Source organism: Equus przewalskii, chromosome 1 (assembly GCF_037783145.1).
Source record: "Equus przewalskii isolate Varuska chromosome 1, EquPr2, whole genome shotgun sequence".
Taxonomy (NCBI): Eukaryota; Metazoa; Chordata; class Mammalia; order Perissodactyla; family Equidae; genus Equus; species Equus przewalskii.
Genome location: NC_091831.1, coordinates 74,657,404 through 74,683,787, shown reverse-complemented (window position 1 = coordinate 74,683,787; position 26,384 = coordinate 74,657,404). Strand labels below are relative to the sequence as shown.

The 26,384-nt window shown below is 37.0% G+C and overlaps 1 protein-coding gene across 1 annotated transcript in view; it reads left to right on the top strand.

The window, feature by feature from the left end:
• The window catches only part of RYR2 (ryanodine receptor 2), a 689,571-nt gene that overhangs the window by 272,172 nt on the left and 391,015 nt on the right, over nt 1-26,384 (top strand). Inside the window, exons 6-8 of the mRNA XM_070568189.1 lie at nt 14,522-14,596; nt 18,023-18,101; nt 21,170-21,282. Coding sequence (XP_070424290.1) covers nt 14,522-14,596; nt 18,023-18,101; nt 21,170-21,282 — 267 coding nt within the window. The remainder of the gene's footprint in view (nt 1-14,521; nt 14,597-18,022; nt 18,102-21,169; nt 21,283-26,384) is intronic.

The window sequence follows — 26,384 nt, the reverse complement described above, 5'->3', positions numbered from 1 at the left end:
GTACATTTATTTTTTTTAACTTTTTATTAAGATTACCTTGTGGAATTTCAGTTGTACATTATTGTCAGTCATGTTGTAGGTGCACCACTTTACCCTTTGTGCCCTCCCCCCACTCCCCCTTACCTCTGGTAACCACCAATCAGTTCTCTTTGTCTATATGTTTAACTTCCACCTATGAGTGGAATCATACAGAGTTCGTCTTTCTCTATCTGGCTTATTTCACTTAACATACCCTCAAGTTTCATCCATGTTGTTGTGAATGGGATGGTTTTATCCTTTTTTATGGCTGAGTAGTATTCCATTGTATATATATACCACATCTTTATCCAATCATTAGTTAATGGGCATTTAGGTTGCTTCCACATCTTGGCTATTGTGAATAATGCTGCAATGAACATAGGGGTGCATGGGACTTTTGGAATTGCTGATTTCAAGTTCTTTGGATAGATACCCAGTAGTGGGATGGCTGAGTCATATGGTATTTCTATTTTTAATTTTTTGAGAAATCTCCATACTGTTTTCCATAGTGGCTGCACCAGTTTGCATTCCCACCAACAGTGTATGACAGTTCCTTTTTCTCCACAACTTCTCCAACATTTGTCACTTTTTGTTTTGGTTGTTTTTGCCATTCTAACAGGTATAAGGTGATATTTTAGTGTAGTTTTGATTTGCATTTCCCTGATGATTAGTGATGATGAACATCTTTTCATGTGTCTATTGGCCATCCATATATCTTCTTTGGAGAAATGTCTGTTCATGTCTCCTGCCCATTTTTTGATTGGGTTCTTTGATTTTTTGTTGTTGAGCTGTGTGAGTTCTTTATATATTATGGAGATTAACCCTTTGTCAGATATATAACTTGTAAATATTTTTTCCCAACTAGTGGGTTGTTGTTTCGTTTCAATCCTGTTTTCCCTTGCCTTGAAGAAGCTCTTTAGTCTGATGAAGTCCCGTTTGTTTATTCTTTCTATTGTTTCCCTTGTCTGAGGAGACGTGGTGTCCAAAAAGATCCTTTTGATACTCATGTCAAAGAGTGTACTGCTTATATTTTCTTCTATAAGACTTATTGTTTCAGGTCTAATCTTCAGGTCTTTGATCCATTTTGAGTTTATTTTTGTGAATGGTGAAAAAGAATGGTCAATTTTCATTCTTTTGCATGTGGCTGTCCAGTTTTCCCAGCACCATTTGCTGAAGAGGCTTTCTTTTCTCCATTGTATGCCCTCAGCTCCTTTGTCGAAGATTAGCTGTCCATAGATGTATGGTTTTATTTCTGGGCTTTCAATTCTGTTCCATTGGTCTGTGCACCTGTTTTTGTACAGGTACCATGCTGTTTTGATTACTGTAGCTTTGTAGTATGTTTTGAAGTCAGGGATTGTGTTGCCTACAGCTTTGTTCTTTTTTCTCAGGATTGCTTTAGCAATTTGGGGTCTTTTGTTGCCCCATATGAATTTTAGGATTCTTTATTCTATTTCTGTAAAGAATGTCATTGGGATTCTCATTGGGATAGCGTTGAATCTGTAGGTTGCTTTAGGTAGTCTGGATATTTTAACTACATTTATTCTTCCAATTCATGTGCATGGAATGTCTTTCCATCTCTTTATGTCATCATCAATTTCTTTCAGGAAAGTCTTGAAGTTTTTGTTGTATAGGTCTTTCACTTTCTTGGTTAAATTTACCCCAAGGTATTTTATTCTTTTTGTTGCAATTGTGAATGGGATTGTGTTCTTGAGATCTTTTTCTGTTAGTTCGTTGTTAGAGTATAGAAATGCTACTGATTTATGTATGTTGATTTTATACCCTGCAACTTTGCTGTAGTTGTTGATTATTTCTAATAGTTTTCCTATGGATTCTTTGGGGTTTTCTATATATAAGATCATGTCGTCTGCGAACAGTGAGAGTTTCACTTCTTCATTGCCTATTTGGATTCCTTTTATTTATTTTTCCTGCCGACTTTCTCTGGCCAAAACCTCCAGTACTATGTTGAATAAGAGTGGTGAGAGTGGCCACCCTTGTCTTGTTCCTGTTCTCAGAGGGATGGCTTTCAGTTTTTGCCCATTGAGTATGATGTTGGCTGTGGGTTTGTCATATATGGCCTTTATTATGTTGAGGTACTTTCCTTCTATACCCATTTTATTGAGAGTTTTTATCATAAATGGATGTTGGATCTTGTCGAATGCTTTCTCTGCATCTGTAGATGATCCTGTGGTTTTTGTTTCTCATTTTGTTAATGTAGCGTATCATATTGATTGACTTGCTGATGTTGAACCATCCCTGTGTCCCTGGTATAAATCCCACTTGATCATGGTGTATAATCTTTTTAATGTCATGAAATTTAATTTTTATCATAAAAGTCGATAAACAATGTATAGAGAAATTTGTTGTATTCAGTTAATAAAGGCTTAATGTAATTTAAAATTTGAAAAGAATATCATTTCAAAATACGTAAACTCTGAAAAGTGTTAAATCAAAATTCTGGATGTAGATTTAAAAGCTTGCTTAGAAGAAAAGAAAGCAAAGTATTCATCTCAATTGAGTTACTTAGCTAAGTCTATCATTCATACTGTACAAAACTCTGAACCAGGAGCATTGTCGGTTACTGACCGTGGATCTACTCATTAACATTAAGAATTTGACAGTTTGGATAGGATGACAGAGAAGAACACGTCTCTGAAGCCATCTATCAACAAAAACATTTTCCAACATTTCAAATAACTGCAGCTATTATCTTTAAGTAGAAAATATTATTATTACATTGGGAAGAGAGGACATTAACTGCTAAATTAGACATATCCTGAAACAAGAGTTTTAGTTGGGAAAATGTTATAAACAACAGCAAAACAGGAATGTATCCTCTCCTTGAAAATAACTAATAAAATTGAGTTTGAAAAAAATTCAGTGTTTCTTGCTAAATCTGCATTTACTTACTCATTTTATTGTCTCACCCCATTCCAATCCCTTATCCAATGTCATATCTACTTCCCCCTGGAGAAGGGTGAATGGAATTGATGCCTAAAACACTTATCTTAAGCTCTTTCATGAGCAAATTCATATTAAAATTAGTACAGGTAGAAAGATGATGTAGAATCACTTTCAACCAGGTGGTATACCTAAAATAATTTGAGTAGGCTCTGATTTCTTTTAACTGCAAGGCCAGAACCCCGATGGCTTATTTTCATCACTGCATTAGATGATCTGGGAAGGTTAGAGTGTGACTAAACAGAGGGCATATGCATGAAATTATCGTAATTTAAGCTACTTTAAAGGAAAAGGATGCCGAATTTTGTTCAGCTTTCACCTTTCAATCATGATTAGCTTTGGATTTCATACCTGGACAGGCAGTGTTTAACCTCCCAGGACCAGACAGATGCTTCTTTGTCCCAGGAGCCCATTTATGCTTGTTGGCGCTAAACAATCTTTAGTAGTACTGTCACAGGCCTGATCTGTTCCCTCAGGAGACTTTTGGTTAAGACACCATCACAAGTAAGCCACCCAGTGCCAAGGGGCTGTCTTGACAATGTTCAACTGGCTTTATCAAACACATGTATGTTGCAGTGAAGCTAGATTTCTCACTAATTATTATAATCATCCTGTGAACCTCTTATATGATTCACTGTTGAAGATGGCAGGACTGTTTGAATATCTCGTGCTGCCCGGGGCCCACAGGTCCAAACCACAGGACCAAAACATCAGGCTTAGCAGCTCTCTGCTGCTCCTGTCCATCTTGTGCTGTTCGCATTTGTGTTTTTAAGTCATTTCCAGATGATGTGAAGGCTTACGCAGAGAGATGGTTTTCTAATTTTGTCCCTGAAACTACTCATTTCCCAAGTATTGCTATTAGTATTTGAAGGTAAACTTAAAAGCTTCTCTACTTAAATGTCTGACACTATGAAAGAAGTTCTCTCGTGCACATTTCTTTTTGTTGTGTATTGTTTTTAGTTTTGGCGGTATAGTTTACTATTACCTGCAGTAATAAACTCCTTTTATGATTTCATTGTTTTACTTCTAAAATGACATGTTATGTTATAGCAGTTAAGGGAATACAGAAAATTTCTCCTGTAGAGTCCGATTTATTTAAAAAAAAAAAAAACTCTTGGATAATAAGGGCCTGGAATTCTGAAAGATGTCCTACATTGATTAATATAGCATTTTTGTTCAGAAAAAATGATTAGAAAACCCTTGAAAACAGAGAACCCTAGAAAACAGAAAACCCTAAAATATTTAGATAATATATAGTTAGTAAATTGCATGGTTTTACACAGCAATAATACTAGAAACATGTTAATAAGCCAATATATAGTACAAACATATATTTTAAAAAAACAGAGACAAAGGAAAAATCCCAAATGAATAGAAACACAGAGTTAGTAATTTTTATGTGTCTGTAAACCTCTTTAGTTGATCTTAGTCATTCCTGTTCTGGTTTTATGTGTTATGCTTTTCTGCTGTTTTACTTTAAGTTTATGACAGTAATACCTCAACTGTAGCTGCCATGATCCAACTTGTCCCCCTCCACACAGAGAAGGATAACAGAACTCTGTAATATTCTGAATAATTGTAAATGTGGATGCATTTACATCAAAGCTTTTGCTTACAATATGAGTCCCGTAATTGGACCTTTTGGGCAAGATCGTGAAAGCTGAAAGCGTAAGAATGCCTAATGATACTAAATTGATATTAAAGTAATTTGTGGAAAGCGTGAGGTGAGGTTGATTTAGAAATCATACAGCAGTTTGTTTAGATTTTGTTTGAATGTACCCTGGGCTTTTGTATCCACTTACAGTTCGTGAGTTCATGTTTTTACCCTATTGTGTAACATTAGCCCTGTCAGTTGTCTCAGGGGTCATGGGACCAAACCCACACACAGAACTGAAAAATGTTTTTAGTTGATATTTTCAAAAAGTCAAAGTTTACCCTTTATTAAGTGATGCTTGGCTCTCCAACAGCAGGAATATTTAGAGGGAGTAGTTTGAAAATGGTAGATTTATTTATTTATTTATTTATTTTTTCCTCCCTCAGAGCAACAGCCCCTTAATGTAACTGTGTTAGTCCAGCAGAAGCTGACTTCAGGATCCTGGTCTGCAGAGAGTCCATGAAGGGCTGGTGACAGCTCACTAACTAAACCCCAGGCTCAGCCAGTCCCAGTGAGGGGCTGGGCTGCAGTGGACTGACAGTGCACAGGGACGGATAGGGCCTAAGTCGCAGTTGGAAATATACTTTAAGGACATGCAAGTTCCAGCAGTACTTTTACTACAAGGAGCTGATAATCTGTCATCTAGTTGGGGGTATTAAGAATACTCAAAGAATTAGTTCTTAAACTTCCATTTTCTTTGCTATTAGTGTATAAATATTTTGAAGGAAATTACATGGGATTCAGTATATAATTGTTGAATGAATGAATAATTAGAGTTTTCAGAGAAAACTCTCATTCTCAAGGCAGGGGGAAACAGACTGTGAGCTGATTATGCATAATCGCCTTGGCATCAGGTACTGTTCTTCTCAGATGGTAGACACCCAATAAGGATTTTTGAAATGAATAGGAAAGAATGTTTCTCTTGTGTAACGTTTGCTGGAGAATTAGCAAGACTAAAATATAGATGGCGTTAATGTGAACTGGAGGTTTGTTACTTAAAATTTAGTTTCCTGATTCTCCTTTTCATTGGTGCAGTTGAAAACACTGCCCACATTGCTTGTGTTTTAGATTCCAAGCAAGTTAACATGTTAACTTCAAAAAATGCTAAGATGATTTTTTCTGAAGTGTGATCTTGAAAGGCAGGTCACCTCCGAGCTTGCGACCCTGTTAGCTTGATTCTCTTATCTAGTTGGTCCTGGCTAGATTCCCATAGTTTACAGAGGTTATGTCACTGTGTGCCTATGGGTTTAGGTTTGGATGGCTAGACAGAAAATGGACCCTGTTCTAGAGTACTGAATGACTACTGCTTGTGACATACTACTCAGTGGTAGTGATCTTTTTTCATTGAAATTGCTCTGGAGGAGTCCCACAGTCCATCTAAGACAGGAGATTGTAGAATCTTGAAGGACTAACCCTAGAAGTGGCTAGCCAGTATTTGTAATAACCATCTTCATAAAGTACCAGTAGCTCCCTACAGAGGAAGGCCATAATTATTTGTTCACTTAAAGCAAGGACCAGGCCAAATTTAATAAGAAAATTGACTAAATCAAAAAACAGAAAAGTGCAATGATGTCACCATCGTGGCAGAGTGAGTTTTTCCAGCAATCTTTCCCCTCTAATATACAACGAAAAGGACATTCATACTCCAACAGAGGACATCCAACCACAACACAAAAACATTGGAGAGACCCACACAGCCATACGACAGAGGGCAGAGAGGCTGGAGCCCCACTTGGAGGAGGTGGAATGGGGTAAGAGAAAACTTCACTCTCTCTCCTGAAGACTGTGATCTGGGACCATGGGCGGCCTCTGACAGCGGAGGAACAGGTGAGAGGACATTCGTTCATGGAAACATCAAGGACTCCTGAGGGTCCTTGCAGCATAGGGGCAAGCCCTCTACCAGGGTGACAGCATTCATTGGGGGTGACCTTATCAAGCCAATACCCCAGGAGAACAGATAGTGAGAGCAGAGTGAGAAAACCCTGAGAGCACAGAGGAGAAAGCACCCCTCCCCCAACCTGCTCGGGATCGCCGCAGCTCCTGGGATTTCAGCTGAAGGCACAGGGCTCAGAATACATGGCTCTTGACACCCACCTAGTGGCAATAGGTGGTAATGGTGACCAAATAACACCAGGATGCCAAAAACCAGAGCCATTCCCTCCAGCAATATCTAACATTATATTAGATCTCCAGACCAGACAGAAAATGACAAGTACCCAGCAATCAGTCCTGAGGATGCAGAAATATGTAATCTAAATGACAAAGAATTCAAAATAGCTATCATCAAAAAACTCAATGAGGTAAAAGAGAATATAGAGAAACAATTCAACGACTTCAGGAGCTACTTTACAAAAGAGATTGAAATTATAAAGAAGAATCAATAAGAAATATTAGAGATGAAAGACACAATGGAAGAAATAAAACAACTTATGGATTCCCTGAATGCTCGAGTGGACATCACAGAGAGGAGTGTATCATCATAATCAAAGATAAACAAGTTGAAGTGCTCCAGATAGAGGAGGAGAGAGAACTAAGACTAAAAGGAAATGAAGAAAGTGTCTGAGAAATATCCGACTCAATTATACAATGCAACATAAGACTTATAGGTATACAAGAAGGAGGAGAGAAGGTGAATGGAGTAGAGCGCTTGTTCAAAGAAATAATAGCAGAGAACTTCCCAAACCTAGGGAAGGAAATCCGTATGGAAGAGGCTGCCAGATATCCTAAGTATGTCAATGTAAAAAGACCTACTGCAAGGCATATAGTAGTGAAACTGGCACAACTGAATGACAAAGAAAGAATACTAAGGGCAGCAAGGCAGAAGAAAATAACCTACAAAGGAAACCCCATTAGGCTTTCAGTGCATTTATCTGCAGAAACATTACAGGCTTGGAGAGACTGGAATAACATATTCAAATCTTTGAAGGACAAAAACTTTCAGCCAAGAATACTCTATCCAGCAAAAATATCCTTTGTATATGATGGAGAAATAAAAACTTTTCCAGTCAAACATAATCTAAGGGAGTTCGTAGCCATGAGACACCCCCCCCCCCCAAAAGAAATCCCAACAAGGCCCTCATACTTGAAAAAACAAAGGGAGAAAGGGGTTACAAAGCATGGAGTAGGGAGATAAATAGGTAGATAGAATGAGAGCAGGTTAGCAAATACTCAGGTATAGCATTAAAGACAAAGGGAAGGAAAACACTAAAAACAAAGGTAATCTTGTCATTTTAACCACAAACTCATAACACAAGATGGAATAAGATGTGAGAAAAACAACTTAGGAGGGGAAGAGGAAAGGAGTGAATCGATTTACTCTAAGGAAATTAGACGACATCAGAGAGGAAACTATCTTATCCATGAGATTTTGAATACAAACTTCAGGGTAACCACTAAACAAAAAAGCACAACAGAGACAAAAATAATAAATGAGGAGAAAACAAAGAAACACACCATAAAAAACTACATAACTCGATTGGTAGACCAAAATACACAGGACAAGAAACAAAGGAAACGTAGGAGAATGGGAAAATGAGTGATAAAATGGCAGCATTAAGCTCTCATATGTTGATAATCACCCTAAATGTAAATGGATTGAATTTTCCAATAAAAAGACACAGAGTAGAGATATGGATTAAAGAACAAGACCCATCGATGTGCTGCCTCCAGGAAACACATCTCAGCTCCAATGACAAACACAGGCTCAAAGTGAAGGGATGGAAGATGATGTTCCAAGCTAATGGCAAACAAAAGAAAGCAGGTGTCACAATATTTATATCAGACAAAGTAGACTTCAAGATAAGATAGGCAAAGAGAGACAAAGAGGGGCAGTATGTAATGATCAAAGGGACACTCCATCAAGAAGAAATAACACTTATAAAAATCTATGCACCCGACACAGGAACACCAAACTTCATAAAGCAACTATTAACAAACCTAAAAGAAGACATTAATAATAACACAGCAGTAGTAGAGGACCTCAGCACTCCACTCACATCAATGGACAGATCATCTAGACAGAAAATCAACAAGGAAACAGTGGAATTAAATGAAAAGCTGGACCAGTTGGACTTTATAGACATATATTGAACACTCCATCCCAAAACAGCAGAATACACATTCTTCTCAAGAGCTCATGGAATATTCTGAAGAATAGACCATATCTTGGGAAACAAGGCAAGCCTGAATAAATTTAAGTAGATTGAAATAATAACAAGCATCTTTTCTGATCACAATGCTATAAAGCTAGAAATTAATTACAAGAAAAAAGCTGCGAAAAGGATAAAGATGTGGAGGCTAAACAACATGCTATTGAACAAGCAATGGATCATTGAAGAAATTAAAGGAGAAATAAAAAAATATCTGGAGACAAATGAAAATGAAAACATACCATACCAATTCTTATGGGATGCAGCAAAAGCTGTATGTATTAAGAGGGAAATTCATCTCAATACAGGTTCACCTTAACAAAGAAGAAAAAGCCCAAGTAAGCAAGCTCAAACTTCACCTAATTGAATTAGAAAAAGAACAGACAAAGCCCAAAGTCAGCAGAAGGAGAGAAACAATAAAAATCAGAGCAGAAATAAATGCTATCGAAACAAAAAAGGCAGTAGAAAGCATCAATGAAACAAAGAGCTGGTTCTTTGAGAAGACAAATAAAATTGACAAACCCCTAGCCAGACTTAACGAAGAAAAAAAGAGAGAAAACTCAGATAAATAAAATTAGAAATGAAAGAGGGGAAATAATGGATACCACAGAAATACAACGGATTATAAGACAATACTACAAAAAACTATGTGCCAACAAAATGGACAATCTAGAGGAAATGGATAAATTCTTAGACTCTTACAACCTCCCAAAGCTGAGTCAAGAAGTAGAGAATTTGAATAGACCAATCACAAGGAAAGAGATTGAAACAATAATCAAAAGCATCCCAAAGAATAAAAGCCCAGGACCAGATGGCTTACCTGGGGAATTCTACCAAACTTTCAGAGAGAATTTAATACCTATCCTTCTCAAGCTATTCCAAAAAATTAGGGAAAATGGAATGCTTCCTAACACATTCTACGAGGCCAACATCACTTTGATACCAAAGCCTGACAAGGACAACACAAAAAAGGAAAACTACAGGCCGATATCAGTGATGAACATAGATGCAAAAATCCTCAACAAAATATTGGCAACCTGAATACAGCAATACATCAAAAAGATCATACATCATGGTCAAGTGGGATTTATACCAGGGACAGCAGCGATGATTCAACATCCGCGAATCAATCAATGTCATACACCACATTAATAAAATGAGGAATAATAACCACATGATCATCTCAATAGATGCAGGGAAAGCATTTGACAAGATCCAGCAGCCATTTATGATAAAAACTCTTAACAAAATGGGGATAGAGAGAAACTAGCTCAGCATAATAAAGGCCATATATGACATACTCACAGCCAACATCATATTCAATGGGGAAAAACTAAATGCCATCCCTCTGGGAACAGGAACAAGACAAGGATGCCCACTATCACCCCTCTTATTTAACATAGTACTGGAGGTTTTGGCCAGAGCAATTAGGCAACAGAAAGGAATACAAGGAATCCAAATAGGGAATGAAGAAGTGAAACTCTCACTCTTCGCAGATGATATGATCTTATATATGGAAAACCCTAAAGAATCCATTGGAAAACTATTAGAAATAATTAACAAGTACAGTAATGCTACAGGGTACAGAATCAACTTACAAAAATCAGTTGCATTTGTGTACTCTAATAACAAACTTACAGAAAGAGAACTCAAGAATACCATTCCATTTACAATCACAACAGAAAGAATAAAGTACCTAGGAATAAATTTGACTAAGGAGGTGAAGGAATTATACAATGAAAAATAGAAGACATTATTGAAAGAAATAGATAATGACATAAAGAGATGGAAAGAGATTCCATGCACATGGACTGGAAGAATAAATATAGTTAAAATGTCCATACTATCCAAAGCAATCTACAGATTCATTGCAATCCCAATGAGAATCCCAATGACATTCTTCATGGAAATAGAATAAAGAATCCTAAAATTCATATGGGGCAAAAAAAAAGACCCTGAATTCCTAAAGCAATACTGAGAAAAAAGAACAAAGCTGGAGGCGTCACAATCCCTGACTTCAAAATGTACTACAAAGCTACAGTAATCAAAACAGCATGGTACTGGTACAAAAACAGGCACACAGATCAATGGAATAGAACTGAAAACCCATAAATAAAACTACACATATATGGACAGGTAATCTTTGAGCAAGGTGTCAAGAACATACAATGGAGAAAAGATAGTCTCTTCAGTCGGTGGTGTTGGGAAAACTGGACAGCCACATGCAAAAAAATGAAAGTAGACCGTTATCTCATGCCATACACAAAAATAAACTCAAAATGGATCAAAGACTTGAAAATAAATCCTGAAACCATAAAACTCCTGGAAGATAATATAGGTAGTACACTCTTTGACATCAAACTTAAAGGATCTTTTTGAATACCATATCTTCTCAGACAAGGGAAATAAAAGAGAAAATACACAAGTGGGAGTTCATCAGATAAAGAGTCTTTGCAAGGCAAAAGAAACAAGTATCAAAACCAAAAGACAACCCACCAACTGGGAGAAAATTTTTGCAAATCATATATCTGATAAGGGGTTAATCTCCATAATATATTAGGATTTTACCCAACTGAAGAACAAAAAAACAAAGAGCCTCATCAAAAAATGGGCAGAGGAGATGAACAGACACTTTTGCAAAGAAGATATACAGATGGCCAATAAATGCATGACAACATGCTCAACATCACTAATCATCAGGGAAATGCAAATCAAAACTACGCTAAGATACCACCTTACACCTGTTAAAATGGCTATAACCACTGACTAAAAATAACAAATGTTGGAGAGAAGGGAACCCTCATACACTGCAGGTGGGAATGCAAACTGGTGCAGCCAGTATGGAAAACAGTATGGATATTCCTCAAAAAACTAAAAACAGAACTGCCATATGACCCAGCTATCCCACTACCGGGTATCTACCAAAACAACTTGAAATCAACAATCTAAAGTAGCATATGTACTCCTATGTTCATTGCAGCACTATTCACAATAGCCAAGACATGGAAACAATCCAAGTGCCCATCAACTAATGATTGGATAAAGAAGATGTGGTGTGTATATATATATATATATATATATATATATATATATATATACACACAATGGACTACTACTCAGCCAGAAAAAAAGACAAAATCATTGCATTTGCAACAACATGGATGAACCTGGAAGGAATTATGCTAAGCAGAATAAGCCAGACTGAGAAAGACAAACCCCAGATGATTTCACTCATGTAAAATGTAAACAAGCCCATGGAGAAAGAAAACAGTTCAGTGGTTACCAGGGGAACGGGGTAGGGGCTGGGCACAGGGGTGAAGGGGGGCAGCTATGTGGTGACAGATAAGAAATAGTGTACAGCCGAAATCTGACATTGATGTAAACTATTATGAACTCAAAAAAAAAAAAAAAAAACCCAGGAAAGAACCAAAGTACCTTTTTGGTGCATCCCACACACACAATTCTTCTGAAAAATGTTAAAAGAACATGTTATCCAACCTGCCCAAGAGTCATTTTATTTTTCCTGAATCAGAGCCAGAGTAGTGTCATTTAAAATGACAAGTTTAGGAAAAGTACTGTCACAGACAAATTGCATTCACTTTGTGTTAACAGTGTTTCTATAAGTAACAAAATTAAGTTAGTATGGGTTATTTATATACTTTTATAAGAGTTCTCTTGAAACTAAATCTGTGGCACAAATTAGCATTTCAGTAATAAGGAAATCCATAGTGTGAAATTTATAACTGACTGTGTAAAATCTATAGTTGAAAGAAAATTCAGACACTGAAATATCTCGTTATGTTAACCAAATTGAATATTTATATATATGTTCATATGGATATATGAAATGCGTAGGCAAAGCTTTACAGTAAAAGGAGAACTTAATACTTTTTGGCTACAGTTAAGGCCTATCCTTCGTTAAAAAAAATCTTATTTTTATTGGTATGACTGTCAAGTTTTATTAAAGTTCAGCTGGCTTTTATAGCTTTGGAACCTATATCTGGTATGAAAAGGTAAGCTCCTACCAAGGTAATCCAAAGCAGACAAGGTAAATAAAATTATTCTTGGCTGCAATCAATCAAATATATTATAGAAAATGAAAGTATTCTCTAACGACAGCCTCCTTCTGAGGAGGAATACAATTTTGCAAAGTAGGTTTTTCCCTTTTTCTCTCAGTATGTGAAAAAGTGATTTTCCCTTTATTTAAAAGCAGTTTTTTCTTATAATTTTAACTTTTAATATCCATTTTAAGAATGGTTCTGAGGTCTTTCAAGCTTAATGTAAATAAAGTTATTTTAAGAAATTATGTGGAATAGGGAGGCGATATATTTCTAGTAAAAAAGGTATAATAGTATTGGGTATTAAAGTACTTTCTGTACTTGTTAAAGTTTATAGAGATCAATGTCATCACTCTCATCCTTAAAATCCTTAAAGACCTCCTTTTCCTACAGAAAAAAGTACAGAGTCCTTGGCATAACATTTTGCACCTTCCATGATCTTACCCTCATTGAATGTTACAGTTCCTGTTGAATTTCTCTCTGCAACCCAGCGCTACTCTCCCGTGGCCCTTCCTCTTTCATAAATACCTTGCAGTTGTACACCATGCATGACGCCTTTACTCATATCCTCACTCAGCCTGGATGGGGCTCCTCCACATCCCAGTTTTTCATTCAACAAATGTTTATTGAGTGCTTACTGTGTCTTGCCATTGTGCTAGTAGCTAAGTCCCTGACCTTGAGGAGTTCACAGTCTGGTCCAGGAGAGAAGGTGCTTGCAGTGGAGAGTGATAAGGCCATTATACCCATGTAGACCAAGGCCTGCAGAGATGCTGAGGGAGCACTAACTTTGAGGAAACCAGATGAGGCTTCATAGAGGAGGTAGCCTTTAAATTGAGTTTAAAAGCACCGTTTATAAGGCAGAAAGACCACAGAGGGAGGGAACATTGCGTTCTAAGAGTGGCATGAAAGCAGCATTGTATATTCAGGGCAGGGAAAGTGTGTGTGTTTGGAATATAGGGGGTTTGGGGGAGGAAGCGAGAAAGGGTGGAGACTAAATGTCCCCTATGCTTAAACTACTCAAAGTGTGGTCCCCACAACAACTGCCCTTGCATCACCTGGGAAATTTTTGAAACGAAACTTCTCTGTATCTACCCCAAACCTACTGAATCAGGATCTCAGGGATAGGGCCCAGGAATCTGTGTTTTAACAAGCTCTCCAGGTAACTCGTAAGCATGCTAAAATTTGAGAAGCATCTCTCTATTTCATATGAAGGACTTTGGACTCTTTCCTATAAAGCCTGGAGATGATTTGGTCAATTTTGTGTTTTAGGAAGACTCATTCATTGAACAAATATTTATTAGTCCTTGCTGGGTGCCAGGCATTTTGCTGGGCACATGGAATACAATGGTGACCAAAGTATCAGAGTTCCAGCCCAATGCAGACCACAATGTAATGGGAAATAAAGACAATAAAAAGCTATGAAAAATAATTACAAATTATGGTAAAGATTTACTGAAATTAAGTCCATTCTTCGAGAACTAAATCAGCTGCTAGCCCCACAGAGAGGTTTTATTGATAGCTGTGTTCCAAATGAAGCATTCTTCCCACCGCACTTTGCTTGTTTGCGATAGCTCTTTATTCTTTCCTGTTAAACTTTTCCTTGAGAACAAGAGAGCATCTTCTTGCCTTAGTTAAGTTTACTCTCTTATTCATTTTTTTGTCGACACTTTCTCTTCTCTATGCAGACTGCTCAGGGTGGTAGTCATCGAACACTCCTCTATGGACATGCCATATTGCTCCGCCATTCCTACAGTGGCATGGTGAGTAGATGTTGTGATTTCAAACCTCATATGGTCATGCGATCCATTTGGGCATACATGGTCAGGAAATGTTGGTAACAGAATTTCAGCAATGGCATTAATGAACTTGGATATATGTGCTCTTTAATATCTTTGTACCCTGTTTAGTTTTCTCATTTATAAGATGAGGGTTAGCTTAGACAACCTTTATGGCCCTTCAGTTCTATCGTTATATGACTCCCACTTTCAGTATCTTACTTTTCAGAGACTCGTCTTAGGAGGAGAGTGGTGAAGAGTCACATGTTTCTCATTTGTGATTTTGTTTTAAACAGTTTATTTATTAGAGAATTAAAGTATCTTAACTGAAAGATAATGTAAAAATAAACTGCCTCTGAGTTCTACTGTTAATTCTCCACTGACTTCCTTTCCTTCTTAACTAGATGTTCTCTTTCTTTTTCCATATGTGCTGCTTTTTTCACCCAATTATCCATATTACCCATTGGGCTCCTCTCAGCCAGTTTTCTCATTCTCTACCATGTGTATTTTATATATGCTTATATATATATATTTTTATATCTTGTATGTATAAAATATGTGAAATTTATAAAAGTTTCATTTCATTCTTTTAAAGGCTTTACTAAATTATAAAACTATGTATTCATTCTATAAGATTTGGAAATTACAGAAGAAAAAATTCTTAATGATTACACTAATGAGAGAAAACTTTTGATGACTATAATTTATAAAACATTTCAATCTTTTCTGGTCTTAAAATTCTTTTTTACATAATTGACTTCTTACTACATAACCACCTTTATATCCTGATTTTTTTAAATGTATCATCACAGCATTAGCATTATCCCTGTTATTCAAATTTCTTCATAAACCTAATTTTAGTGACTACGTGATAGTCCAATATCTGGAAGTATAATGTATTTGATTATTCTTTTTAAGAAGGAGATAATTCCCAGGATATGTAAATTGTTCCAGAGCAGGAAATTAAGCATAACCACAGCCTCAAAACTAGTGCCCCCCAAAACACAAACAATTTCAGTCTCCATCATGAATATTGATGTGAAAATCTGGCTCAGAAGTCTGGTCAATGGAATTTAAAAGTGTAGGAAGAGAAGTATAGGAAAAGTATAGATATGATTTTAATGATGACTTAAAAATATCGTTACTATTCGTGTGCTACCTCACATAAATGGGTCAAATAAGAAAAAATTGTGATCATCTTAACAGGTGCTGATAAAAGTTTTTAATAAAACTCAGCACCCACTCCTAATCGAAACTTATCATCGATCATTTCCTCAATGATAAAGAAAATATCAAGGTCAAATCAATAGCCAACATCATACTTAATTGTCAAACACAAAGCCATTCTTGACAAAACTAGCTCAAACAATTAAACAGAAACCAGAATATGCTGTCTGGCATTATTCTGGAAATCTTGGCTGACATAGCAAGATATGAAATAACATAAAAGAAAACACTTTAATAAAGTGGATACAAGACAAATATATAAAAACAACTTGAGTGTATATAGCAATCATACATTAAAACTTCATGGAAAGAAATCCTTTGTCAGTAGCAATCAAAACACAAAATCTGGGGGCCAGCCCTGTGGCCTAGTGGTTAAGTTTGGTGCGCTCTGCTTTGGCAGCCTGGGTTCAGTTCCCAGGCACGGACATACATCACTTGTCGGTGGCCATGCTGTGGCAGTGACCCACATACAAAATAGACAAAGACTGGCACAGATGTTAGCTCAGGGTGAATCGTCTTCAGCAAACAAACAAACAAACAAAGAAAACCCCCCAAATCAGCATAGAATAATAAACGTGATTCTGTTTTAAGAAAACTCTCTGTACATAATAGATGGGTTAAGAGCCTGACCATGGTTGGTAGATATGGGTTCAGGCTCACTTTCTGGCATGCTGTACAGTCTTGGATACCTTGCTGAACCTCTTTAAGCGTGTAATTGCATCTAAACATTTCATCCATTCATTCAATAAATATTATTTAGCATTTACTGTGTGCTAGGCACAGTTCTAAGTGCTGGATATAGTAGTAAGTAAGACCAAGTCCTTGCCTTCATGAAACTTAATTGACATTTAGTGGAATAATTATAGTATCTACTTCATAGATGCTATGAACATTAGAGGAAGAGAGAATGTGTGTTAATAGTTACAGTGCTAGAACTGTAATATTCTGGAGAAATATTAGAGAAAACTTTAATAGGGATTACTTTATGCTTTTGTCTGGAAAGTCAGTATTGTAAAATTGTTACTTTTTCTCAAATAGAAATATTTAACATAGTTTAGATCTAAAGTCTATAAACCTAAGGGACCACTGTGGGCTGCCTGTCTCAAGATCAGACTCATACTCTCGTACTGGCTAAGAATACGTTTGGGGACACTGGAAGCATCTTTTTTTATAACCTTAAGGGAGCCAGTGCTTTATAGTCCAGAGAGAATCAGTCTCTGTGTCAGTCTGACCATGGCAGTGACTTCCACCGAATGTGCCAGCACATCTGTCCCTGTTGGTTCGTCTCCTGCCTCCTCACACTCGCAGACACCCACTGAGCTGGATGGACCTTATTCCATAGTAGGAACTTTCTAAGCTTTGCATTAGTGGTCCAGTGATTCTGGGAGGTCTGGGCTTGCCTGATCCCCAGAATTGTCTCTGAGTGCCCCTTGATTGCAACACGATTGGTGTAGATGGTAGTGTATCCTGAGCTCATCCACATTCATCTTTGTGTCCTCATTCTTATAACACTTAACAAGACTTTTGAGGATGGGGTGGGGGTAAGGGAATTGGCCCCCCAAATTATCCTAAACTGTATGTCCAAGAATATACGGTTAGGAGAACTTAAGAACGGGGAAAAGAAGTAAGGAGATGATGATGTTGCAAGAGTTTGATTACTCTTGGGGAAACATGCCTATGTGTATACACATGATAAAACCTCACTTCACTGAGGTGGCATGCTGGACACCACAATCAATTCTGGGTGAATTGGAAAGAGTTAAAATTCTTTAAATGAAAACAAAAAAAGACAAAATTGAATAGTTTTCAAATTTCTGTTTGGGAGAAAGATTTCTAACTGTCAGATCAGGTTGTACTTTTGCTTATGATCATGAATATCACATGAAGTGAGAGATGTATAAACACATCCCTGGTTCCTCATCTTCTTTTACTGACAGAACACATTTCCCTAGTTTTTTATGAAGGAAAAAGGACCGCATTTCTTTTAGAACATTGCTCCTAATGAATGCTGTGCGAGTGCTGTTCCCCCTCACAGTGGAAAACCTGGGCTTTGCACAGAAGCATCCAGATTTGAAGGAAAGGACTGATATAGCAGAAATAGACTGATACCAAACTGTGTGTCCGCATTAGACTCTGATAGGACTGTAAATGTTTAGTGACAGCTCCTGCTTCTGTGTCTTTTAGTATCTGTGCTGCCTGTCCACTTCCCGGTCTTCAACTGATAAACTGGCCTTCGATGTTGGCTTGCAAGAGGACACAACAGGTGAGCTCCTTGCTGTGCGCTGAAGCTGTGTTCAGAGAGAGCATGGCTGGGACTGGATTGGGAGAAGACCTGAGACGTACTCCAACATACGTTAGATGAATGTTCTCACAGATGCAGTCAGGAAAAAACAAATGGCTTTCTAAGGAAAGTTTTTAGTAGAAGGAGGAAGTGTACATTGCTTCTATAGCTTGGTCATTCCCACATGATTAGCTGAATGTTCAAACTAAACTTCAAACCTTATTCTTCTGAGGGATTTGGATAGAAAAACAATACTTACTATGTGCTTTACTGGCTGTTAACAATATTAATGTACACTGATTAGTTTCTGAAGTATTACTGTGTATCTCTTTTATCCTTTATCTTTCATCTTAAAAATATTTTCAAGTCTGGGGCCAGCCTCGTGGTGCAGCAGTTAAGTTCACACATTCCGCTTCAGCAACCCGGGGTTCGCTGGTTCAGATCCTGGGCTCAGACCTACACACCACTTATCAAGCCATGCTGTGGCAGGTTTCCCACATATACAGTAGAGAAAGATGGGCATGGATGTTAGCTCAGAGCCAGTCTTCCTCAGCAAAAAGAGGAGGATTGGCAGCAGATGTTAGCTCAGGGCTAGTCTTCAACAAAAAAATTTTTTTTTTAAGTCTAAAAGTGTAATATACTCACTGTCAACATTCAGACAGAAAGGTAGAAACTGAAAGTCTCCTTCATTTCTCTGTCCACAGGGCATTGTGCTACATATCCATCCAAATAGACGTGTATTTACCTATTTTTGAAACAAAAAAAATATATATATAACACATTTATCGTTTTGGAGAATCAAAATAGGAGAATACAGGCTTCTTTGTGGTATTGTTCTCAGGGCTCTGAGGACTTCACACTTTAAATACCTCTGTACTAGTTGTTTTATCTTTTACAATGAGCACGCATGACTGTGGAGATTAAAATAAATAAAAGACCAAGTAGAAAAAAAGAATGGAAGGAAACAGACCAGCTCTTGTTAAGTTATCCTTTCAGGGGTGGGATCGAGCTATCCCCTCACACTCCCTCTCCTTTCTAAAATACCTTCTCATGTTCTAAATTCGCAGACAATAAATGGATAAAAATAAAGCTGTATTTACCAAGCTAATTAACTTTTTAATAGACCAGGATATCACCTTGTACAATAAATTCCAGGACTTCTGATTTTTATTTCATTGTATATAGGCTCAGTCATTCCTCGGTATTTTTGCTCGTTTTTTTTAGTTTTCTCATTGTAATTAACTTATTTCAGCATACAATGACATGAAAAAGAAAGTCTTCAGTTCTCTCTCTCAAAGAAATCAAAGACTTGCATGATCTTTAACTTGTTTTCCTACATTGAGGTGATTATGTAACGGTCAAAACAAGCAAACAGGACAGCCCCCCTCCCTACCCGCTGAGCCCGCATGCTGCCCTGTTTTCCCGGTAGCTTTCTACTTCTTCTGAATTGCCGACTTCTTTATTATATTTATCATTTGTTGTATGCCTGCTTTGATCAGAATTAAACTCACAAGGCAGATAATTTTTTCTTCTTTGTTTATTGCCGTATCCCCAGCTACTAAAGCAATGAGAGACAAACAGTGGGTGCATTATAAATGTTTGAGCAAATGAATGAAAAACTCACTACAACTCTAAAAATGTGAATTGAGTGAATAAAGATAAGGACTTCTGCAAGGTGACATTCAAGTAAAACCGTGGTTTGTGTAAGAAAGCAGCTTTAGGGCACAGATTACATATTGGCTATCAACATGCTTAGGAAATATTTTTTGCTGATTCATTTACTCTTTATGGAAAATGAATTTTTATCGAGTGCCTACAAAGTTCTAGTAGGAGATGGGGAAACTCCAGTGAACGAAATGTACAAAATCCCTGCCATTATGGAACTTACATTCTGGCATTGGGAAATTAGTAAAGAAGAAAAAAATAAATGTTATAGATAAAGAATAAAGCTGGGCAAAGAGGAGAATGATAATTATTAAATAACAGATATCACTAAAACTATTCTCATTTTTGGATAGAACTTACATTTAGATTTTAACAGGAACTATGAGGAGATTGAAGAATTGTATGCTTACGTTTATATCTTAGGTAATGGGACTCAAGAATGAAGAATGGCTATGTGGTTCATGAGGTTTATCCTTGAATTATTCTAGAAGAAATTATTTGATTTAATGTATACTCAGAAATTTTTATAATTTATCCTCCTATAGTAGATTAACAGAAACTATTACATCTTAAAGTAACTAAACAAGGCATAGGATCGTAGAATTTTAAGTGACAACACTTGCATCTGTTTTGAATGAGCATCCCAAAAAAGGTACAGAGTTGATGCAACTGTCACATCACCAAACTCCAAATCCTTTTGCAAATCAAGTGGCAGAAGACAAGATGTTATTACAGAGAGCAATGTGAACAGTGTAATAACCTGTGATTGTGTAGAGAATGAGGTCAGATCAGCAAGACTGGTGAATTGGCCTTATGTTAGCATAAATAAATATCCTTTTTAAGCAGTTCTTAGTGGGAAAGAAAGACACCAACCTTCCCATATTGTCACAACCAGTTTCTATGAGAAGAATCTTTGTATTTCAGTATGTCTTCTCCTAAGCTAATATTTGGCCGAATTCTTTTTTTTTTTTTTTTAAAGATTTTATTTTTTCCTTTTTCTCCCCAAAGCCCCCTGGTACATAGTTGTATATTCTTCGTTGTGGGTCCTTCTAGTTGTGGCATGTGGGACGCTGCCTCAACGTGGTTTGATGAGCAGTGCCATGTCCGCGCCCAGGATTCGAACCAACGAAACACTGGGCCGCCTGCAGCAGAGCGCGCGAACTTAACCACTCGTTGGCCGAATTCTTTTGATTTTCATGGTCTAAGAGATCAATTTGCATTAAATTTCAAATTTCTGAAAGTTGTATCAGTAGGACGGTTTCATTTTAAGGAGATTGATTTTGAAGACTTTTTTCACTTCTCTCTTTGATTTTGGAGTGGCTGGCAAAGAAAATCAGTTTTAAACTGAGGCACATCTGATGTTTCCCTTTTCAATCATCCTGCAGGTGAGGCTTGTTGGTGGACTATACATCCTGCCTCCAAGCAGCGATCAGAAGGAGAAAAAGTGCGAGTTGGAGATGACCTCATCTTAGTTAGTGTGTCCTCTGAAAGGTACTTGGTAAGTTCGGAAAGGAGCATCGTGTACTTGGTGATAGGATAAATGACAGGTCAATAAAACTCTCTCTTTAAAGTGTAGATTGCAAATTATCTGGGAAAATTGCTAAGAAACAAGCCCATGTCTCTACTTGATGAGTTATAAATAACCGTAAGTAGGGGAATCATGTGACATGTGTGGAAGCGTGGCTTACCAGGTTCATTTAGACAGGCACCTAGTGCCCTTGATGTGTACGTTCATGATATTGACAGTGCCTGTTCTTGGATTATTAACAGCGTGTAAATGCAGTGTAATCAGGCATTCAAAATTCCATGGACTTAATTTGTACCCAGTGAGGAGGCTGTATTAATGAGGTTGTGATGACCCATTTTGATATTTATGAAAGCAAATTATTATATGAGAAACACTTGCCATGTTAAGAAAGGAGAAATAGACAAAATAAAAACCGGTTTAAGTCTCTCGTTGACATTGCATTGTTTTGAAGGGTAGGGGTTGGAAATGAAAGAATGAAGAAAGTTTGGATTTAATCATTGAAGGTATTTCTTATTTTTGTGATGAGGCCAATATATTTTTAACTTATTTAGTAGATTGTATTTGTGCTAAAGAATAATCATATACACAAGGTCACAGAAGATTGGAATCAATGGAAGTGAAGGATGCCAGTGCAAAATATTAGTTTTATTTTCAGGTTGAAAAAGTAATTAAACAAATATAAAATGGGGTATTATAAACTTTACATGAATATCCACATAAAAAAATCCCAGACATCATGATGGAAACAAAAATCAGAAATAGGGCACTGTTGCAGTTAAGCACACACTGGTTTATAGAAAGTATGTTTGCGCTGCCATAAATAAAATATTATTTGTGTGTAATTGATTTAGGATTAAGTAAGTAGTTGGTACCCATTTGCTCTATGAACATGGAAATAGGATGGATTTGGGAATGTTGCAAGTCAGTTTTTGCTTGGCAACGTGTTCCAATTGTGAAACATTTCTAGGAAGAACAGTTTTGTTTTACTTGCTTTGTGGAAAGAGGCAGTGATGGAGACAGAGAGATGGTGAATCCGTGCCTCATGTAACTGACAGGAGCTATTAAATTAAATGGAGCATCTCACGTTGCATAGCTGTAGGGAGGCCTGGAGCATTTCTCTCCTTTTTGGTCTCTTAACCAAAGTAGGCACCATGTACATTTCTAGGACAAGTGTCAGCTTGTAAGCATTTATTAAGCCCTTGCTGTGTGCATATGCTGTATATGTTAAAGAACTGTTTTTTGATCAGGAGATAAACATTTTGAATTGTAGTTTTACTTGGAAACCAACAGCAGCAGTAAAAATAATTCAGGCATGCTTTTCAATATATAAATTCTACACATATCTTATTTTGATTTTGGCATAACTATGCATGTTTTTGATTTTGGCATAACTATGCATGTTTTTGTTGTACAACTTGTACTTTCCACTGCATTGCAGAGTTTATTTGACAGGATGGCATCATTATGCACTGAAGGAGTAGAAAATCGGAATCTTACAGAGGCCAGTGCTTCTGGCATCAATTCTGTCATTTAATTCCCTGAATTCTGGCTTCCTCACTTGCAAAATGGTGATAATTATACTCAGCACCAAGGTGATGAAGCAATGAGATAATGAATTTGAATGTGCTCTGAATTAAAAAGCACCATACGAATAATAGCAATAATCATAATGCATGAGGATCACCTTCTAATGCCTTTGGAAATAAATAAACCTCATAATTAATGAAATTCACAAGTAATTTTCAAGCTGCATTTTAGCTAATTTATTTATGTTCCTTATCCGGTAACATTTTATATAGAGCTACAAACAGTGGCCAACCAGATTGGTAAAATTTAACTTTCATATAGCAATGAACTCAGTGCATTCAGTGTTCATGTCTTTGGACCCAGCTATAGTAGAAACAACAAGAAAGACCAAGGGCACATTGCACATTGCTTCTGCCCTCAAAGCATTAGGGGAAAAAAACAAACCAAACACAAATAGAACTGTATGAGAGTATTATAAGACAGTAAAGAAGTAAGTAAGTGTGGTAGTTTAGGTTAGAGATGATAAGGAAAGTTCCTATGGGTGCAAGGATGGTTAATTATCTCACATTTGTACTGTACTTGATGAGTAGTGAGTATAAAGAGTATTATGTTGATGGATTCAAGGATCTATGTGGTGCTTAGTGAGAAGTATCTTCTCTAGAGAAAGTGAAATGGCAGGAAGTCAGGTAGTAAAAGCACTTTGGAATAGACAGTGGGACCTGGAATAATCTGCATACTGAACCCTGAATCAATAAAAATGGGCTGTATATATATTTGTTTATGAGTATAGAGCCTGGTAAGTATGAGCCAGGGCCAGTCACATAACCTCTTAAAACCCGTAGTTTCTTCGTCTGCAGTATGGGATAATAAAGAGCCTGGCTCACAGGGATGTTAAGAGGATTAAATGCTTTAATCCAAACAATACTCTTAGCTGTATGAATAGCACATATAAAATTGCTTAGTAAGTTGCTATCATTATTTTGGTAGGAGATTTGTGCCTATTAAAAATGATTCAGGAAACTGCAGATAGTTAACCAGAAGAAGAGAAAGTTGGGAAGGGAGGAGTAAAGTGAATATTATAACCGATTTAAATAAAGGTCCATCATGTGAAAACAAGGTTCATATTCTGAGAAGATGTTGATGAGGTTAAAAATAAATAAGTTAAGAAATTTAGCTGGAAACACATTAGTTAAAACTAGCTACTAAAAATAAACATTTCCAGTCATTGATTTTGTATCTTTTCAGTCATTAGTGTCTTTGACCTTGGACCTGTTTTTCCTTCACTAACAGTGATGGTTAAGCTAAGGTTAAACTATCTAATTGTGCATTTGCTACTCTAATGAGCTTTACAACTATTGAGGGGTAGATCGATTGAAGCTGATTTAAGGGACACATTTTCCCCGTCCTCTGCAGAGGTGCCTCATGGACAGAAGAGGGCGCTGTGCCAGATACCTGGATGGAGCCCAAGCTCCACCTAGGATTGCCCCGCCCTCCTCTGTTTTGTCTGTTGAACCTCTGCACCTGATTTCATAGGAATAAAGGATCTTAGTTCTCGAAATGGTTGTAAACCACTCCTTCATAATGTCTTTTCTCATCTTGCTGTTTCATGTTCTAATATGAAATGACGTCTTAATCCTTTTTTCAGGAATATCGAAGAGGAAAAAATTCCTTTGCCCCTATTGGAACTACTTATTTTTTTCTTTTAAAGAAGGCTTTAGCAAAGCAGCTTAAATATAAGAGAAATATATAACTTAAAATAGAGAAAACATAGTCAAAGAGGTATTACTATCAATCGATTTCAAACTAAACAAAATAAAGAATACAAAACAATTTTTACTTGTGTTAAAAAGATATAAAATCACCCCATCGTGCACAGAAGTTTTCAATCCATGGACCAGAAACATTGATTTTTGACCATTTTTTCTTAATTAGCTCACCTACAGAAATGGCTGGTTTTTTAAGATTCGTGAAAACATTGCCAAACAACCTGCTGAAAGTAGTTTAGGAAAAGCAGAACCCCACAATCTAGAGAGTGATGAAAAATGTTTAAAAGAAAGCTGTTCTAGGGTTCATAAATATTGACTCTACCTCTCTCCTACCCATCTGTGAATTTCTGATAAGAAGTGCAAGGTGTTTTAATTGCTTAAGTTGCTCAAACTACCTCGATTTGCATAAAATATTGATGACTAAAAAGGCAGCAATCATAAATATTTTCAAGCTATTTACTGTATCAACCAATGTATTTTTGATTTATCTTGAGCCTTTGTTTCTCCCTGTGGCTCAGCTGATGGAATCGTAGAATATTACATGTGGAACGAGCATCTATTCTGTGCCCTTCTTTTTTTCCCTGAAGAACAAGAAAGAAGCCTGAGGGGTGATAGGTCTTGTTTACTTGTGTTCCCTGTCACAAATTATCTGGATAATAATTTATCCAGAGTGTTGCATGACTAGGGCCCAAGTGCCTGACACTTAATACGAGAGAAACAAATGAGTGAATAAATACATCAGGTAAGGGTTGAATTCAGACATTCTTCAAAATTTTTATGCCATGGACCCTTTTGGCAGTCTGATAAAGCTTATTGACTTCTTGTCATCATAATGTTTTAAAATGAAGGAAATACACACACAAGATTACAAGGGAAGCTAAAAGTTTCAAAGTGGAGGGATTGCATGATATCCTCTCTATTTCTGAGATGTTGTGCGTCTATCCTATAATGTCGTGTTACTCAAAACATGGTTCTTGGGCCAGCAGCCTTGGTTGCCTCCACCCCACCTCCTGAATTCAAATCTGCTTTTTTTGACAAGATCCTCGGATGATTTGTGCGTGTAAAAGAAGTTGAGAGTCCCTAATGTAAGGCTGACGGTGATGCGAGGGAGCAGCTAGATGCCCAAAGCCGCTGCACTGCTGGTGGGTTGGTGCCACCGCATGCTTGTGAAAATTCTAGTGTTACAGATTTGTGCCTAAGGCCAATTTTGCTTTCAACCTCTGACAACATCTGTTTTTCCTTTAAAGATAATTCCTCTTAGTTTGAGTAATTGCAACTGTTACTGCATTCTGAGTATTTAACACCTCAGGCCTGACTTGATGTTGTTCCTACTCAGATTTCCCTTTGCTGTTTAAGCAGCAAAATTAAATAGAGGCATCCAAAATAGTTATGCCTAGAAAATATTTTCTTTAGAAGAGAGGACATTTTTTAGATAACTTTATATGGTATGATAAGATCTTAAGGACATTTTTGGGACTTTCTCCAACACACTGATTCTCATGTGTTTTGGTTTTCTCAAATTTGTTATTTATCTTTAGGCTTAGATATGATTTGAAAATTGCATTTGAAGCCTCCTCCCCCCATTATGTTTTCGCTGCGTTTGTTCCCTGTTGTCTGGAGTATTAAGGTCCTTGACCTGGTGCTCGCCTCATCTGTAGGCCTCTCACTCTATTTCTAAGTATGTGCTCTAAGCCCCAAAGACAGACCTCTCTGCTGTCTTTATGCTCCTGTATCTCTGCCGCTTTGGGTACATTCTTCTCTTTTCCATACCATTCCCCT